This window comes from Manis javanica, chromosome 11, assembly GCF_040802235.1.
Source record: "Manis javanica isolate MJ-LG chromosome 11, MJ_LKY, whole genome shotgun sequence".
Classification (NCBI taxonomy): Eukaryota; Metazoa; Chordata; class Mammalia; order Pholidota; family Manidae; genus Manis; species Manis javanica.
Genome location: NC_133166.1, coordinates 72,315,781 through 72,334,002, shown reverse-complemented (window position 1 = coordinate 72,334,002; position 18,222 = coordinate 72,315,781). Strand labels below are relative to the sequence as shown.

The window sequence follows — 18,222 nt, the reverse complement described above, 5'->3', positions numbered from 1 at the left end:
TTTGGATATTAGCACCTTATTGGATATATCATTTACAAATATATTCTCCCATATGGTATGTTGCTTTTCTACATTTGTATCTAAACAGTTTCTGGGCTCATTCACCAAAAGGTAATGAACAGGGTTTTGTTATATATTTCACATGAAGATTCACATTTAGAGATTTATTGTAATAATAGAATCAATAACATTTTCCTTACGAAGCACTTACTATGTGCTTCAAAAGTATTAACGAATTTAATCTTCATAATACCCTCTGAGATATTTAGTGTAATAATCCTCATTTCAACGGTGAGTAAAGTAAGGCAGACAGGTAACTTACAAAGTCTATCACAGAACTGCTGGTAACTGAGCTTGGAACCAAGACAATCTGACTCAGAGCTTCTGCTCCTAAATCCTATATTGGCGTAAAGAGTGACTACATTGCTCAGTATGTAGTATTATCATGCCATTATTTATGGCTTTTGCTAGTTATTCAGTCAAGACAATCTTATTTTCACGTTACATTCAAGGAAGTAGACCTCAACAAGAAGGACTTGCTCCAGAATCAGTTTCCCATACAAAGAATGAGAAATCAAAGGAAAAAAGGATCAAACTCATGCTTGTCCAAAAGTTAGGGAAAAAAGCCTTGTGTCATATGATAGAACAGGTATGTGATATTACTGTCCCAGCTTGTTGAGGAACTATGCTTTTTCAAATTATTCTGCAGTTCTGTGTGCTTATGTTGGGCACTGATTTTAGAAGAAACATTTTTACTGAATTTTATATGTTTGGTTGCTTCAAGAATTGCTAAAATCTTTTTTTATCTTTTTTAAAACCTAAAATATGAATAGATTAAAAAATTAACAGACTTTTCAATGATTATGTTCTTAATTAAAAGCTTCAGAGCTTAATCTCTGAAGCTTATGGTTCTAGAACTAGAACCAAGACAGAACTGTATGGTTTTGTTGTACCTTTTAGTAAAACTTTACAGTATCATTGTACTTAATAATTTTGTATCTTTCTTTGACATAGAGTTTAAATCCCCAAATGAATACTTCTTTTAAGCAGATTTTCTTCCACTAATATTTGCCAATTTGTATTTTCTCTATACCTCAAATTCTTGTTTGTATTACTACTTAAAATTTTATGGGAAGAAGGAAACTTTTCTATCTTTACTGAAATACCAAGGCAGTTGGTCCAAGGCAGATTTGTCATAAAGCAATAGAAGCTTAAACTTAAGGCTCTTCACAAACACAAGCTTCATTTCTTAAAAAGAAGATCCTCAAAATTATAAATGCCTCAAATAGCAGAGAACCTGCATGAATGTGGTAGTGTTCAGTCCTTGTCTAATCCCCTCCCCTTGAGTGGGCAGGACCTGTGACTGCTTCTAAGCAGTATTTGGCAAAAGTGATGGGCTGGCACTCCTGTGATTATATTACATTAGATAGGACTCCATGTTGCTAGCAAACTCATGCTGGTCCCCCTCTACGCTGGCTTCAAAGAAGCAAGCTGCTTACTTCCACAGCCACGAGGAAATGAATTCTGCCAACAACCTGGAAGCACATCCTTTCCTAATTGAGCCTCCAAATGAGAATACAGCCCCAGCCAATGCCTTGACTGCAGCCTTTGAGACCCTAAGGGAGTACCCAGGAAAACCATATCCAGACAGTTTGCACCATCTCCTTATGCTAGTTTCAGTACCTCTTCTTCTCTCTTTTATACCTAATGTTAACTAGCTTTATTTTCAACTAAGTATTTTTCATTTTTTTGCATGTTTAAGCAACTGACAGGGCACAAACTAGGGTGAGACAAATTAGTTGCCTAGAGTACAAAATGTAAAAAGGAACTTACTGTTAGAGTCATGCAATGCCTTATCCTAGTCCTGATACCATTTGAACAATAGTTCAAGTCTCACTCAATCCTTAGCAAAGAAGTTGTTGGTGATTTGTGGAGGAACAGAAATCTTGAACAGCTTTATAACATTGTTGATTTTGCCAGCATGGCTTTGGTGTGCTTCTCCTCCCATGATTTGTTTTATCAACAAAGGAAGTTTAAGGGCTAAAAGGGCAACCTGGAGAGCATGGTGAATATAAGCCAAGCAAAGAGACTGTTTCAAGGAGAGAGTCATCAGCTGCTAATAAATTGAGAAAGAAGAGGTCTGAAAGATGTCGACTGGATGGGTATCCTTAGAAAGACTATTTCCATCTTTCATAGTCATTTCTTCTTTGCCGCCTCCATCCTAGCTTAGGGTTTTATTAAGAAAAGCATCTAATTGGCTCCTGTTTCAGTGTCTTCTCTTGCTAATTACCTGTGTCATTGTGGAATTAGGTCCTTTGTGATAGATTTCTTATATGGAAAAATATATTTCTTTTTTCCAGCTTCTGCTAAAATTGAATTTTAAGCTATTTTCTCCTCCAGTTATATAGTCTTTATGTCAACTTTATGTTACCATTTAAGTATTTACTCTATGTAGAGGTATTTGGAATACTGTGAATTTTCCTTAAGTTGTGTCCATATTCACCCTTATGTTGGATCTTTTTTTAGTGTGTTAAACCAGAACCAAAGGATGATGATGTGGTAAGGCATATTGTTAGGCTAAGAGAAAAGTTTGACTGGCAAACGATATTATCACAGCACAATTTGGAATGCAAAAGTTCTAAAATTCCAGCTTGGAAGATTATTTTAAAGGCATTTTTTTATTTTATTCAATTTTTTACTATAAAAAATTAATAGTTAAAACTGTTTGAAATCTTAGTACTTGAAATGTTAATTTCTATTTTATTCATTTCAGATACTATATCAAAATCAGACATGATTACAGTATTATTACATTAATGTCAGATTATAATCATTTCATGATTAAATGCTTTTAAGAAGTGTTGACATTTCAATTCACTTAATTAAAGAATGGAGAACAGATAGGACATCTATCTGAAATTTGAACCTCCTCTATGTTTCTATTTATCATTATTTGTAATTTAAGAAGAAATCCTAATGTACTTTTGTATTATTCTATCCTTCTCACTTTCTTACTCCCTGGTACCTGGTTTTCTATATTACCTCTGTATTTCCTCAACATTCTCATTTCTCCTTAGCCAGTAATCTCTTCAGAGAAACTGATCTTGTCCAAGGTCACATGAGGAGAGGGTACAAGCTGTGATAAGAAATTAGGTCTGTCTCCTGTGACCTAATTTATTACAGGTACTCCGAGGTTGAACAAGAGCCATCTTCTCCCACCTCTAGATCAGGGATTCTCAAAGCAGGTCCAGGCAAGTAGCATCAGTGCCACCTTGCAACTTACTAGAAACGCATACTCTCATCTCCACTCCTGATCTTCTGAATCGAAAGTTCTGGGGGTGAAGCCCAACAACTGTATTTTGCTATTTTTATTAAGCTCTCCAGGTGATTCTGATGCATAATTAAGAACCACTGCTCTAGACCAAGGGTGACCTAACTTTTTCTGAAAGGGCCAGATAATAAATATTTTAGCCTTTGCAGGTTATATGATCTATGTTGCTATTACCCAACTCTGTCACTGTAACACAAAAATGGCAATAGATAATAGATAAATAGGTAATAGATAAATGCCTTTGCTCCAATAAAACTTTATTTACAAAAATAGGCTTATAATCCTGGCCATAGTTTGCTAATCCCTGCTTTTGTTACCACGAGGATCAATGGTCTTTTGATCATTGTTCAGAGGCAGCATTTCATGTATAGGAAAGTACATGCACAATAGAACCAGATTCACCTAGTTTTGAATCTCTATGTATTTGCTCACTTTTGGGCAACTTCCTAACCTCTCTGATCTTTAGAGTCTTTGATGTTGAAATGGAGATAATAGTACTTACCTTACAGTAATGTGAAAATTAAGTGAGATATTGCATATGGCATGGTGCCAGGCAGATAGTGGGCATGATAGTTGAAAAACCCACAACTGTACATGAGCTTAATATCGTTGGACTCTCTACTAAGATATGTTACATTTGTAAGTAAAGAAAGAATGTAGAATATGAAAAAACAGTTGTTTTTAATTGAAAAAATAATTAATTGTAACATATTCTTATGCTTCCATAATTGGATTATTTAATTACATGGATGATCTATTTAGAATAATTGCTCTATATTATGTCTTTAGTAACTTCAACCTTTTTGAAAGATAATTAAGAGCAAATTGACTCAAGTGGCCAAATAACCGTAATAAAGCCCATGTGCCATACAGGTCACCACTGAGAGCTTACCGTTTCCATTTTACTTGCAGTTTTTAAACTTGTTAAGATTTCTGGGTACAACACATCAGAAGTCAAAATAAGAAAGTAAAACAGCTGAGACAGTCAAAATAATAGCAGTTTTCAAGGAAGACAAAATTTTTTTAAAGTACCTATATTGAAAAATTTTAATTACAATGATTAGAAACTGTTTAGTTTTCAGTTCAACAGCTTCTGAAGGCATCACTGAATTATGATGATGAATGCTAAATTCTTTTTTATAATAAAATTTAATTATATAGAAAAGATCAAATTAAACTTTCTTGTTGAGTTTCATCAGTAAAAGTTAAAAGGTTTAAAGCTAAAAGAATCACTTAAATTTTTATCTTAATGTGGAATGTCTGATTTCTCAATAATACCAAATAAATAAGAAACAGGCATTATGGTGTATTACACTAGCTTAGAACATGGGTGTAGAGTTAGAGTTAGACTTTTTTTTTTTTTTTGAGAGGGCATCTCTCATATTTATTGATCAAATGGTTGTTAACAACAATAAAATTCTGTTTAGGGAGGTCAATGCTCAATGCACAGTCATTAATCCATCTCAAGCCTAGTTCTCTTCAGTCTCCAATCTTCTGAAGCATAACGAACAAGTTTTTACATGGTGAAAAAATTCCTACATAGTGAATAAGTTCTTACATGGTGAACAGTACAAGGGCATTCATCACAGAAACTTTCAGTTTTGATCACGCATTATGAACTATAAACAATCAGGTTGAATATGAATATTCGTTTGATTTTTATACTTGATTTATATTTGGATCCCACATTTCTCCCTTTATTATTATTTTTATTTTTAATAAACTGCTGAAGTGGTAGGTAGATGCAAGATAAAGGTAGAAAACATAGTTTAGTGCTGTAAGAGGGCAAATGTAGATGATCAGATGATCAGGTGTGTGCCTATGGACTAAGTATTAATCCAGGCTAGACAAGGGCAGCAAGACATCCACGGATGCAGAAGATTTCTCTCAAAGCAGGGGGGGTGAGGTTCTGCGCCTCACCTCTGTTGATCCCCAAATTCTCACCTGATGGCCCCCCTGCGACTGTGCCTGTCTTAGGTTGTTCCTCCCTTGAGGAATCTTACCCGTCTCTGGCTAACCAGTCATCTTCCGGGGCCATACAGGGAAATGTAAAGTTGGTAAGTGAGAGAGAAGCCATATTGTTTGAAAAGGTTAGCTTTTTACTTCTTTGCAGATTTATGCCCTGTGGCTTCTATGCCCAGCACTTGTCTCGAGGTATCTTTACCACCTGGAGGAATTATGATACTCGGTAAATTCGATATGAGGCACGAATTCTATTTAAGGGTTGTAATTAGGAAGGAAGAAGAAAAGCTATAGATGTAGCATATGAAGGAAACATGGGAGGATTGATTATTTCTTTGACATATCTTCTTGTATAGTACCTTAAGTATGTATAGGTTTTAAACTACTAACTAATTTGCACACACATATTAACATAATAGGAATACAGTGACATAAACAAAGCAAATCTATAATTACCATCCATCTCCAGTGAAGCCAAGAAAACCATTTAGGCACCCTAGGCATTTGTGAAAATTTATCTATGATATGATGGATATTGTCCAACTGTACTTGAACCATCAGACAAATTAAAGCAGCCCATTTCTGGGATCTGTTCACATCCCATATGTTCTTTTAACCATAGATAGTCTATAGTCATGAGATTTTGGAGTGCTACAACTTGCACCCCTCCCAACTCCTGGTTGAGTTCCAACAGTACAGATCCGGTCAAATTCGTTGTCTCACTGTATGCACATGCCAGCCTAGACATCTCCCTCCTCATTCCTATGGCAAGTCCAGGAGACAGTGGGCTGGATGCAGCCACAACCGCAGCATCGTCCAGATACCTGTGGAGGCTTTTTGATGATCATCCCCCAGCACAAGTCCTCCAGAGAGTGCTGATGCCGGAAGCTCCTCCTCATATCGTATCTTAGTTCATTTTCTGGGTATCCAAGCTAGGCCTTGATCTTCTGCATAGAAACAAACAGACCCTTTGCCCACACTTTGACATGCCCTCTATACCACTGTGCAGAACTCAATGGAGGTCAGCACACAGTAACTGCTTTTTTTTTTTAATTAAGAGAAAGGAATATTATCAGAAAAGAGTAACTCCATAGCTGATCATCTTACACCCTTTAAGTGATCAACATTAAGGATATTTAAAGCATGCATTGATCTTTGATTTACCAATAGTTTTATCCTGTCAAGGAGTAATCCCCCTTTTCTTCCTTGCTTGCTTTTTTTTTTTTTTATATTTTTAATCTACACTTACATGAAGAATACTATGTTTACTATGCTCTCCCCTATATCAGGTCCCCCCTAACAACCATATTACAGTTACTGTCCATCAGCTTAGCAAAATGTTGTCGAGTCACTACTTGTCCTCTCTGTGTTGTGCAGCCCACCCTCCCCTTTCTCCCTCTGCCCCATGCATGCTAATCTTAATACCCCCCTTCTTTTTCCCCCCCTTTCCCTCCCTGCCCACCCATCCTCCCCAGTTCCTTTCCCTTTGGTACCTGTTAGTCCATTTTTGGGTTCTGTAATTCTGCTGCTGTTTTGTTCCTTCAGTTTTTCCTTTGTTCCTATACTCCTCAGATGAGTGAAATCATTTGGTATTTCTCTTTCTCCGCTTGGCTTATTTCACTGAGCATAATACTCTCCAGCTCCATCCATGTTGCTGCAAATGGTTGGATTTTTCCACTTCTTATGGCTGAGTAGTATTCCATTGTGTATATGTAACACATCTTCTTTATCCATTGATCAACCGATGGACATTTAGGTTGCTTCCAATTCTTGGCGTTTGTAAATAGTGCTGCGATAAACATAGGGGTGCATCTGTCTTTCTCAAACTTGATTGCTGTGTTCTTAGGGTAAATTCCTAGAAGTGGAATTCCTGGGTCAAATGGTAGGTCTGTTTTGAGCATTTTGATGAACCTCCATACTGCTTTCCACAATGGTTGAACTAATTTACATTCCCTCCAGCAGTGTAGCAGGGTTCCCCTTTCTCCACAGCCTCACCAACATTTGTTGTTGTTTGTCTTTTGGATGGCAGCTATCCTTTCTGGTGTGAGGTGATACCTCATTGTAGTTTTCATTTGCATTTCTCAGATCATTAGCGATGTGGAGCATCTTTTCATGTGTCTGTTGGCCATCTGTATTTCTTTTTTAGAGAACTATCTGTTCAGTTCCTCTGCCCATTTTTTAATTGGGTTATTTGTTTTTTGTTTGTTGAGGCGTGTGAGCTCTTTATATATTCTGGACTTCAAGCCTTTATCGGATCTGTCATTTTCAAATATATTCTCCCATACTGTAGGGTTCCTTTTTGTTCTATTGATGGTGTCTTTCGCTGTACAGAAGATTTTCAGCTTAATGTAGTCCCACTTGCTCATTTTTGCTGTTGTTTTCCTTGCCCGGGGAGATATGTTCAAGAAGAGATCACTCATGTTTATGTCTAAGAGGTTTTTGCCTATGTTTTTTTCCAAGAGTTTAATGGTTTCATGACTTACATTCAGGTCTTTGATCCATTTTGAGTTTACCTTTGTATATGGGGTTAGACAATGGTCCAGTTTCATTCTCCTACATGTAGCTGTCCAGTTTTGCCAGCACCATCTGTTGAAGAGACTGTCATTTTGCCATTGTATGTCCATGGCTCCTTTATCAAATATTAATTGACCATATATGTTTGGGTTAATTTCTGGGGTCTCTAATCTGTTCCACTGGTCTGTGGCTCTGTTCTTGTGCCAGTACCAAATTGTCTTGATTACTATGGCTTTGTAGTAGAGCCTGAAGTTGGGGAGTGAGATCCCCCCTACTTTATTCTTCTTTTTCAGGATTGCTTTGGCTATTCGGGGTCTTTGGTGTTTCCATATGAATGTTTGAATTATTTGTTCCAATTCACTGAAGAATGTTGCTGGTAACTTGAGAGGGATTGCATCATATCTGTATATTGCTTTGGGCAGGATGGCCATTTTGACGATATTAATTCTTCCTAGCCATGAGCATGGGATGAATTTCCATTTATTAGTGTCCCCTTTAATTTCTCTTAAGAGTGACTTGTAGTTTTCAGAGTATAAGTCTTTCACTTCTTTGGTTAGGTTTATTCCTAGGTATTTTATTCTTTTTGATGCAATGGTGAATGGAATTGTTTTCCTGATTTCTTTCTATTGATTCATTGTTAGTGTATAGGAAAGCTACAGATTTCTGTGTGATAATTTTGTATCCTGCAACTTTGCTGTATACTGATATCAGTTCTCGTAGTTTTGGAGTGGAGTCTTTAGGGTTTTTTATGTACAATATAATATCATCTGCAAATAGTGACAGTTTAACTTCTTCTTTACCAATCTGGATTCCTTGTATTTCTTTGTTTTGTCTAATTGTTGTGGCTAGGACCTCCAGTACTATGTTAAATAACAGTGGGGAGAGTGGGCATCCCTGTCTTGTTCCCAATCTCAGAGGGAATGATTTCAGCTACTCGCTGTTCAGTATAATGCTGGCTGTGGGTTTATCATATATGGCCTTTATTATGTTGAGGTACTTGCCCTCTATTCCCATTTTGCTGAGAGTTTTTATCATGAATGGATGTTGAATTTTGTCAAATGCTTTTTCAGCATCTATTGAGATGATCATGTGGTTTTTGTCTTTCTTTTTGTTGATGTGGTGGATGATGTTGATGGATTTTTGAATGTTGTATCATCCTTGCATCCCTGGGATGAACCCCACTTGGTCATGGTGTATGATCCTTTTGATATACTGTTGAATTCTGTGTGCTAATATTTTATTGAGTATTTGTGCATCTACATTCATCAGGGATATTGGTCTGTAATTTTCTTTTTTTGTGGGTTCTTTGCCTGGTTTTGGTATTAGGGTGATGTTGGCCTCATAGAATGAGTTTGGGAGTATTCCCTCTTCTTCTGTTTTTTCGAACACTTTAAGGAGAATGGGTATTATGTCTTCTCTGTGTGTCTGATAAAATTCCGAGGTAAATCCGTCCGGCCACAGGGTTTTGTTCTTGGGTAGTTTTTTGATTACTGTTTCAATTTCTTTGCTCGTAATTGGTTTGTTTAACTTTTGTGTTTCTTCCTTGGTCAGTCTTGGGAGGTTGTATTTTTCTAGGAAGTTGTCCATTTCTTCTAGGTTTTCCAGCTTTTTGGCATATAGGTTTTCATAGTAGTCTTTAATAATTCTTTGTATTTCTGTGGAGTCTGTCGTGATTTTTCCATTCTCATTTCTGATTATGTTGATTTGTGTTGACTCTCTTTTTCTCTTAATAAGTTGGGCTAGAGGCTTATCTATTTTGTTTATTGTCTCAAAAAACCAGCTCTTGGTTGCGTTGATTTTTGCTATTGTTTAATTCTTCTCAGTTTTGTTTATTTCTTCTCTGATCTTTATTATGTCCCTCCTTCTGCTGACTTTAGGCCTCATTTGTTCTTCTTTTTCCAGTTTTAATAATTGTGATGTTAGACTATTCATTTGGGATTGTTCTTCCTTCTTCAAGTGTGCCTGGATTGCTATATACTTTCCTCTTAAAACTGCTTTCACTGCATCCCACAGAAGTTGGGGCTTAGTGTTGTTGTTGTCATTTGTTTCTATATATTCCTTGATCTCTACTTTGATTTGTTCATTGATCCATTGATTATTTAGAACCATGTTGTTAAGCCTCCATGTGTTTGTGAGCCTTTTTTGTTTTCTTTGTATAATTTATTTCTAGTTTCATACCTTTGTGGTCTGAAAAATTGGTTGGTAGAATTTCAATATTTTGGAATTTACTGAGGCTCTTTTTGTGAGCTAGTATGTGGTCTATTCTGGAGAATGTTCCATGTGCACTTGAGAAGAATGTATATCCTGTTGCTTTTGGATGTAGAGTTCTATAGATGTCTATTAGTTCCATCTGTTCTAGTGTGTTGTTCAGTGCCTGTGTGACTTTACTTATTTTCTGCCCGGTGGATCTATCCTTTGGGGTGAGTGGTGTGTTGAAGTCTCCTACAATGAATGCATTGCAGTCTATTTCCCTCTTTAGTTCTGTTAGTATTTGCTTCACAAATGCTGGTGCTCCTGTGTTTGGTGCATATATATTTAGAATGGTTATATCCTCTTGTTGGACTGAGCCCTTTATCATTATGTAGTATCCTTCTTTATCTCTTGTTACTTTATTTGTTTTGAAGTCTATTTTGTCTGATATTAGTACTGCAACCCCGGCTTTCTTCTCACTGTTGTTTGCCTGAAATATGTTTTTCCATCCCTTGACTTTAAGTCTATGCTTATCTTTGGGTTTAAGGTGAGTTTCTTGTAAGAAGCATATAGATGGGTCTTGCTTTTTTATCCATTCTATTACTCTATGTCTTTTGATTGGTGCATTAAGTCCATTTACATTTAGGGTGACTATTGAGAGATATGTACTTATTGCCATTTCAGGCTTTAGATTCGTGGTTACCAAAGGTTCAAGGTTAGCTTCTTTAGTATCTTACTGCCTAACTTAGCTCGCTTATTGAGCTGTTATATACTCTGTCTGGAGATTCTTTTCTTCTCTCCCTTCTTATTCCTCCTCCTCCATTGTTCATATGTTGTGTGTTTTGTTCTGTGCTCTTTTTAGGGGTGCTCCCATCTAGAGCAGTCCCTGTAGGATACCCTGTAGAGGTGGTTTGTGGGAAGCAAATTCCCTCAGCTTTTGCTTGTCTGGGAATTGTTTAATCCCGCCATCATATTTAAATGATAGTCGTGCTGGATACAGTATCCTTGGTTCAAGGCCCTTCTGTTTCATTGCATTAAGTATATCATGCCATTCTCTTCTGGCCTGTAGGGTTTCTGTCGAGAAGTCTGATGTTAGCCTGATGGGTTTTCCTTTATAGGTGACCTTTTTCTCTCTAGCTGCCTTTAAAACTCTTTCCTTGTCCTTTGTCTTTGCCATTTTAATTACTGTGTGTCTTGGTGTTGTCCTCCTTGGATCCTTTCTGTTGGGAGTTCTGTGTAATTCCATGGTCTGTTCGATTATTTCCTCCCCCAGTTTGGGGAAGTTTTCAGCAATTATTTCTTCAAAGAGACTTTCTATCCCTTTTCCTCTTTCTTCTTCTTCTGGTACCCCTGTAATACGAATATTATTCCTTTTGGCTTGGTCACATATTTCTCTTAGTGTTGTTTCTTTCCTGGAGATCCTTTTATCTCTCTCTATGTCAGCTTCTATACGTTCCTGTTCTCTGGCTTCTATTCCTTCAATGGCCTCTTGCATCTTATCCATTCTGCTTATAAATCCTTCCAGGGATTGTTTAACTTCTGTGATCTCTTTCCTGACATCTGTGATCTCCTTCCGGACTTCATCCCACTGTTCTTGCATTTTTCTCTGCATCTCATCCCACTGCTCTTGTATTTTTCTCTGCATCTCATCCAATTGCTCTTGCATTTTTCTCTGCATCTCTGTCAGCATGTTCATGATTTTTATTTTGAATTCTTTCTCAGGAGGACTAGTTAGGTCTGTCTCCCTCTCAGGTGTTGTCTCTGTGATCTTTGTCTGCCTGTAGTTTTGCCTTTTCATGGTGATAGAGACCGTTTGCAGAGCTGGTACATGTGACTGCTGGAAGAGCTTCCCTTCTTGTTGGTTTGTGGCCTTCTCCTGGGAAAATAGCGACCTCTAGTGGCTTCTGCTGGGCAGCTGTGCACAGACAGGGTCTCTGCTTCCTGCCCCGTTGCTATGGGGTTTATCTCCGCTGTTGCTGTGGGCTTGGCCTGGCTGGGGATGTTCCTCCAAAATGGTGGAGCCCCATTGGAGGGGGAGCGGCCGGGAGGCTATTTATCTCGGTAAGGGGCCTCTGTGCTCCCTGCTGCCCAGGGGCTTAGGGTGCCGAGAGATCCCCAGATTCCCTGCCTCTGGTCTAAGTGACCTGTCCTGCCCTTTTAAGACTTCCAAATAGCACTCTCCAAACCAAAACAACAACAGCAACAATGAGAGAGGGAACAGAAAGAAAAAAAAAGGAAAAAACACGCGATTTTTTTTTTTTTTTGTCCTCAGGTGCCGGTCCCAGGCACCCGCTCACTGGTCCTGCTGCCCTGTCTCCCTAGCACCAGGGTCCCTGTCCTTTCAAGGCTTCCAAAAAGCACCCACCCACCGGTCCCGCAGGGAAAGAACGCTCGATATTCTTTGTCCTCAGGCGCTGGTCCCAGGCACCCGCTCACCAGTCCCGCCGTCCTGCCTCCCTAGCACCGGGGTCCCTGTCCCTTTAAGGCTTCCAAAAAGCCCTCACCAAAAAGAGAGAAAAAAAGGGGGAAAACGTGCGATTTCCTCCGTCCTCAGGTGCAGGTCTCAGGCACCCGCCCACCGGTCCCACAGGGAAAAATGCGGGATATTCTTTGTCCTCAGGTGCCGGTCCCAGGCACCCACTCACCAGTCCCGTCACCCTGCCTCCCTAGCACCGGGGTCCCTGTCTCTTTTAGGCTTCCAAAAAGCACTCGCAAAAAAGAGAAAAAAAAAATGTGGAAAAACACGCGATTTCCTCTGTACTCAAGTGCAGGTCTCAGGCACCCGCCCACCAGTCCCGCAGGGAAAACGTGGGATATTCTTTGTCCTTAGGCGCCGGTCCCAGGCACCCGCTCACCAGTCCCACCGCCCTGCCTCCCTAGCACCGGGGTCACTGTCCCTTTAAGGCTTCCAAAAAGCGCTCGCCAAAAAGAGAAAAAAAAAAGGGGGGGAAACGCGCCATTTCCTCCGTCCTCAGGCGCCGGTCTCAGGCACCCGCCCGTCGGTCCCGCAGGTAGAAACGCGGGATATTCTTTGTCCTCAGGTGCCGGTCCCAGGCACCTGCTCACCGGTCCCGCCACCCTGCCTCCCTAGCAACGGGGGCCCGTCCCTTTAAGGCTTCCAAAAAGCACTCGCCAAAAAAAACCTGCTCTGGTTTCTTTCCACCCGCCGGGGGGAGGGGCGCTCGGGTCCCGCCGGGCCGGGGCTTGTATCTTACCCCCTTCGCAAGGCTCTGGGTTCTTGCAGGTGTGGATGTGGTCTGGATGTTGTCCTGTGTCCTGTGGTCTCTATTTTAGGAAGATTTTTCTTTGTTATATTTTCATAGCTCTATGTGTTTTTGGGAGGAGATTTCCACTGCTCTACTCACACCGCCATCCTGGCTCCGCCCCTCACAATCAGGATGGCCATTTTGAAGATATTAATTCTTCCTAGCCATGAGCAGGGGATGAGTTTCCATTTGTTAGTGTCCCCTTTAATTTCTCTTAAGAGTGACTTGTAGTTTTCAGAGTATAAGTCTTTCACTTCTTTGGTTAGGCTTATTCCTAGGTATTGTATTCTTTTTGATGCAATTGTGAATGGAATTGTTTTCCTGATTTCTCTTTCTATTGGTTCATTGTTAGTGCATAGGAAACTACAGATTTCTGTGTGTTAATTTTGTATCCTGCAACTTTGCTGTATTCTGATATCAGTTCTAATGGTTTTGGAGTGGTGTCTTTAGGGTTTTTTATGTACAGTATCATATCATCTGTAAATAGTGACAGTTTAACTTCTTCTTTACCAATCTGGATTCCTTGTGTTTCTTTGTTTTGTCTGATTGCCGTGGCTAGGACCTCCAGTACTATGTTGAATAACAGTGGGGAGAGTGGGCATCCCTGTCTTGTTCCCAATCTCAGAGGGAATGATTTCAGCTACTCGCTGTTCAGTATAATGCTGGCTGTGGGTTTATCATATATGGCCTTTATTATGTTGAGGTACTTGCCCTCTATTCCCATTTTGCTGAGAGTTTTTATCATGAATGGATGTTGAATTTTGTCAAATGCTTTTTCAGCATCTATGGAGATGATCATGTGGTTTTTGTCTTTCTTTTTGTTGATGTGGTGGATGATGTTGATGGATTTTCGAATGTTGTACCATCCTTGCATCCCTGGGATGAATCCCACTTGGTCATGGTGTATGATCCTTTTGATATACTGTTGAATTCTGTTTGCTAATATTTTATTGAGTATTTTTGCATCTACATTCATCAAGGATATTGGTCAGTAATTTTCTATTTTGGTGGGGTCTTTGCCTGGTTTTGGTATTAGGGTGATATTGGCTTCATAGAATGAGTTTGAGAGTATTCCCTCCTCTTCTATTTTTTGGAACACTTTAAGGAGAATGGGTATTATGTCTTCTCTGTGTGTCTGATAAAATTCTGAGGTAAATCCGTCTAGCCCCTGGGTTTTGTTCTTCGGTAGTTTTTTGATTGCCATTTCAATTTCTTTGCTCACAATTGGTTTTTTTAACTTTTGTGTTTCTTCCTTGGTCAGTCTTGGGAGGTTGTATTTTACTAGGAAGTTGTCCATTTCTTCTAGGTTTTCCAGCTTGTTCGCATATAGGTTTTCATAGTAGTCTTTAATAATTCTTTGTATTTCTGTGGGGTCTGTCATGATTTTTCCTTTCTCATTTCTGATTATGTTGATTTGTGTTGATTCTCTTTTTCTCTTAATAAGTTGGGCTAGAGGCTTATTTATTTTTTTTATTTTCTCAAAGAACAAGCTCTTGGTTTCATTGATTTTTGCTATTGTTTTTTTCTTCTCAATTTTGTTTATTTCTTCTCTGATCTTTATTATGTCCCTCCTTCTGCTGACTTTAGGCCTCATTTGTTCTTCTTTTTCCAGTTTCGATAATTGTGATGTTAGACTATTCATTTGGGATTGTTCTTCCTTCTTCAGGTGTGCCTGGATCACTATACACTTTCCTCTTAAGACTGCTTTCGCTGCATCCCATAGAAGTTGGGGCTTTGTGTTGTTGTTGTCATTTGTTTCTATATATTCCTTGATCTCTACTTTGATTTGTTCATTGATCCATTGATTATTTAGAACCATGTTGTTAATCATCCATGTGTTTGTGGGCCTTTTTGTTTTCTTTGTAGAATTTATTTCTAGTTTTATACCTTTGTGATCTGAAAAATTGGTTGGTAGAATTTCAATATTTTGGAATTTACTGAGGCTCTTTTTGTGAGCTAGTATGTGGTCTATTCTGGAGAATGTTCCATGTGCACTTGAGAAGAATGTATATTCTCTTGCTTTTGGATGTAGAGTTCTATAGGTGTCTGTTAGGTCCATCTGTTCTAGTGTGTTGTTCAATGTCTGTGTGTCCTTACTTATTTTCTGCCCAGTGGATCTATCCTTTGGGGTGAGTGGTGTGTTGAAGTCTCCTAAGATGAATGCATTGCAGTCTGTTTCCTTCTTTAGTTCTGTTAGTATTTGTTTCACAAATGCTGGTGCTCCTATATTGGGTGCATATATATTTAGAATGGTTATATCCTCTTGTTGGACTGAGCCCTTTATCATTATGTAGTGTCCTTCTTTATCTCTTGTTGCTTTCTTTGTTTTGAAATCTATTTTGTCTGATATTAGTACCACAATCCCTGCTTTCTTCTCACTGTTGTTTGCCTGAAATATGTTTTTCCATCCTTTCACTTTTAGTCTGCACTTGTCTTTGGGTTTGAGGTGAGTTTCTTTTAAGCAGTGTATAGATGGGTCTTGCTTTTTTATCCATTCTGTTACTCTGTGTCTTTTGATTGGTGCATTAAGTCCATTTACATTTAGGGTGACTATTGAGAGATATGTACTTATTGCCATTGCAGGCTTTTGATTCGTGGTTACCAAAGGTTCAAGGTTAGCTTCTTTAGTATCTTACTGCCTAACTTAGCTCGCTTATTGAGCTGTTATATACTCTGTCTGGAGATTCTTTTCTTCTCTCCCTTCTTATTCCTCCTCCTCCATTCTTCATATGTTGTATGTTTTGTTCTGTGCTCTTTTTAGGACTGCTCCCATGTAGAGCGGTCCCTGTATGATGCCCTGTAGAGGTGGTTTGTGGGAAGCAAATTCCCTCAGCTTTTGCTTGTCTGGGAATTGTTTAATCACACCATCATATTTAAATGATAATCGTGCTGGATACAGTATCCTTGGTTCAAGGCCCTTCTGTTTCATTGCATTAAATATATCATGCCATTCTCTTCTGGCCTGTAGGGTTTCTGTCGAGAAGTCTGATGTTAGCCTGATGGGTTTTCCTTTATAGGTGACCTTTTTCTCTCTAGCTGCCTTTAAAACTCTTTCCTTGTCCTTGATCCTTGCCATTTTAATTATTATGTGTCTTGGTGTTTTCCTCCTTGGATCCTTTCTGTTGGGAGTTCTGTGTAATTCCATGGTCTGTTCGATTATTTCCTCCCCCAGTTTGGGGAAGTTTTCAGCATTTCTTCAAAGAGACTTTCTATTCCTTTTCCTCTTTCTCCTTCTTCTGCTACCCCTATAATACGAATATTATTCCTTTTGGTTTGGTCACATAGTTCTCTTAGTGTTGTTTCATTCCTGGAGATCCTTTTATCTCTCTCTATGTCAGCTTCTATACTTTCCTGTTCTCTGGTTTCTATTCCTTCAATGGCCTCTTGCATCTTATCCATTCTGCTTATAAATCCTTCCAGGGATTCTTTCACTTCTGTGATCTCCTTCCTGACGTCTGTGATCTCCCTCCGGACTTCATCCCATTGCTCTCGCATTTTTCTCTGCATCTCTGTCAGCATGTTCATGATTTTTATTTTGAATTCTTTTTCAGGAGGACTGGTTAGGTCTGTCTCCATCTCAGGTGTTGTCTCTGTGATCTTTGTCTGCCTGTAGTTTTGCCTTTCATGGTGGTAGAGATAGTTTGCAGAGCTGGTACGAGTGACAGCTGGAAGAGCTTTCCTTCTTGGTGGTTTGTGGCCTTCCTCTCCTGGGAGAATAGCGACCTCTAGTGGCTTATGCCTGGCAGCTGTGCACAGACAGGGCTTCTGCTACCTGCCCGGTTGCTATGGAGTTTATATCTGCTGTTGCTGTGGGCGTGGCCTGGCTGGGTCAGCTCCTCCAATATGGTGGAGCCCCGTTGTATGGGGATTGGCCAGGAGGCTATTTATCTGTGTAATGTTCCTCTGTGCTCCCTCTTGTCCAGGGGTTAGAGTGCCCAGAGACCCCCAAATTCCATACCTCTGGGGAAAGTGTCCTGTCCTGCCCCTTTAAGACTTCCAAAAAGCACTCTCCAAACCAAAACAAGAACAGCAACAATGAAAGAGGAAAAAAAAAAAAAAGGAAAAAATTCACGAGATTTTCTTTGTCCTCAGGTGCCAGTCTCAGGCACCCGCTCACCGGCCTTACTGCCCTGTTTCCCTGGTATTTAGGTTCCTGTCCCTTTAAGGCTTCCAAATAGCACTCGCCAAAAAAAAAGAAAAAAACCACTCAGGTTTCTTTCCACCCACTGGGAGCAGGGGGAGGGGCGCTCAGGTCCCGCCGGGCCGAGGCTTGTATCTTACCCCTTTCACGAGGCGCTGGGTTCTCTCAGGTGTGGATGTGGTCTGGATGTTGTCCTGTGTCTTCTGGTCTCTATTTTAGGAAGAGTTGTCTTTGTTATATTTTCATAATTCTATGTGGTTTTGGGAGGAGAGTTCCTCTGCTCTACTCACCCCGCCATCTTGGCTCCACCCCTAGAGTTAGACTTTTATTCAAAGTGCTATCTAGACCCTTACTTTCTCAAAATATTAGTTTCTGCATCTGTTTAATAAGGCTGAAAAGACCAAACTTTAATATCTTAAGGGATTAAACTCCTGTGGTTGTAAAGATAATGTATATGAAACACTTTCTACTTAACAAATATTAGTTATTATTATTATTTTTATACTAAACCACCATCATTATAAAAATAAATGATAAATTTAATATGATCAAAAGGCTTCTGTTTTTGCAGACAGATTTACTGGAAGTGCAGTATATATGCCTAGGGTATGTCATCAAGTTCTTTGGGTTAATAAGCATGTGTTAGTAAGCACATAGATCAGTTTTCACCAGTGTTCTATCACCACATTACAAGAATGAAAGTTAAATATATTAAATCTTGCAAAAGATTGATCTTACTGAATTTTGATTAGGCAATTTGATGTTAGCTTTCATCAGGGATATTATTTTTAATCTATATTAAATTGTTTCAATTTAAT

At 39.1% G+C, this 18,222-nt stretch overlaps 1 protein-coding gene across 1 annotated transcript in view; it reads left to right on the top strand.

Moving 5' to 3' along the window:
* Window positions 1–18,222, top strand: part of DNAH14 (dynein axonemal heavy chain 14) — a 44,881-nt gene that overhangs the window by 25,187 nt on the left and 1,472 nt on the right. The window contains 1 exon segment of the mRNA XM_073217724.1: window positions 2,538–2,670. Within this exon segment, the coding sequence (XP_073073825.1) occupies window positions 2,538–2,670 (133 nt within the window).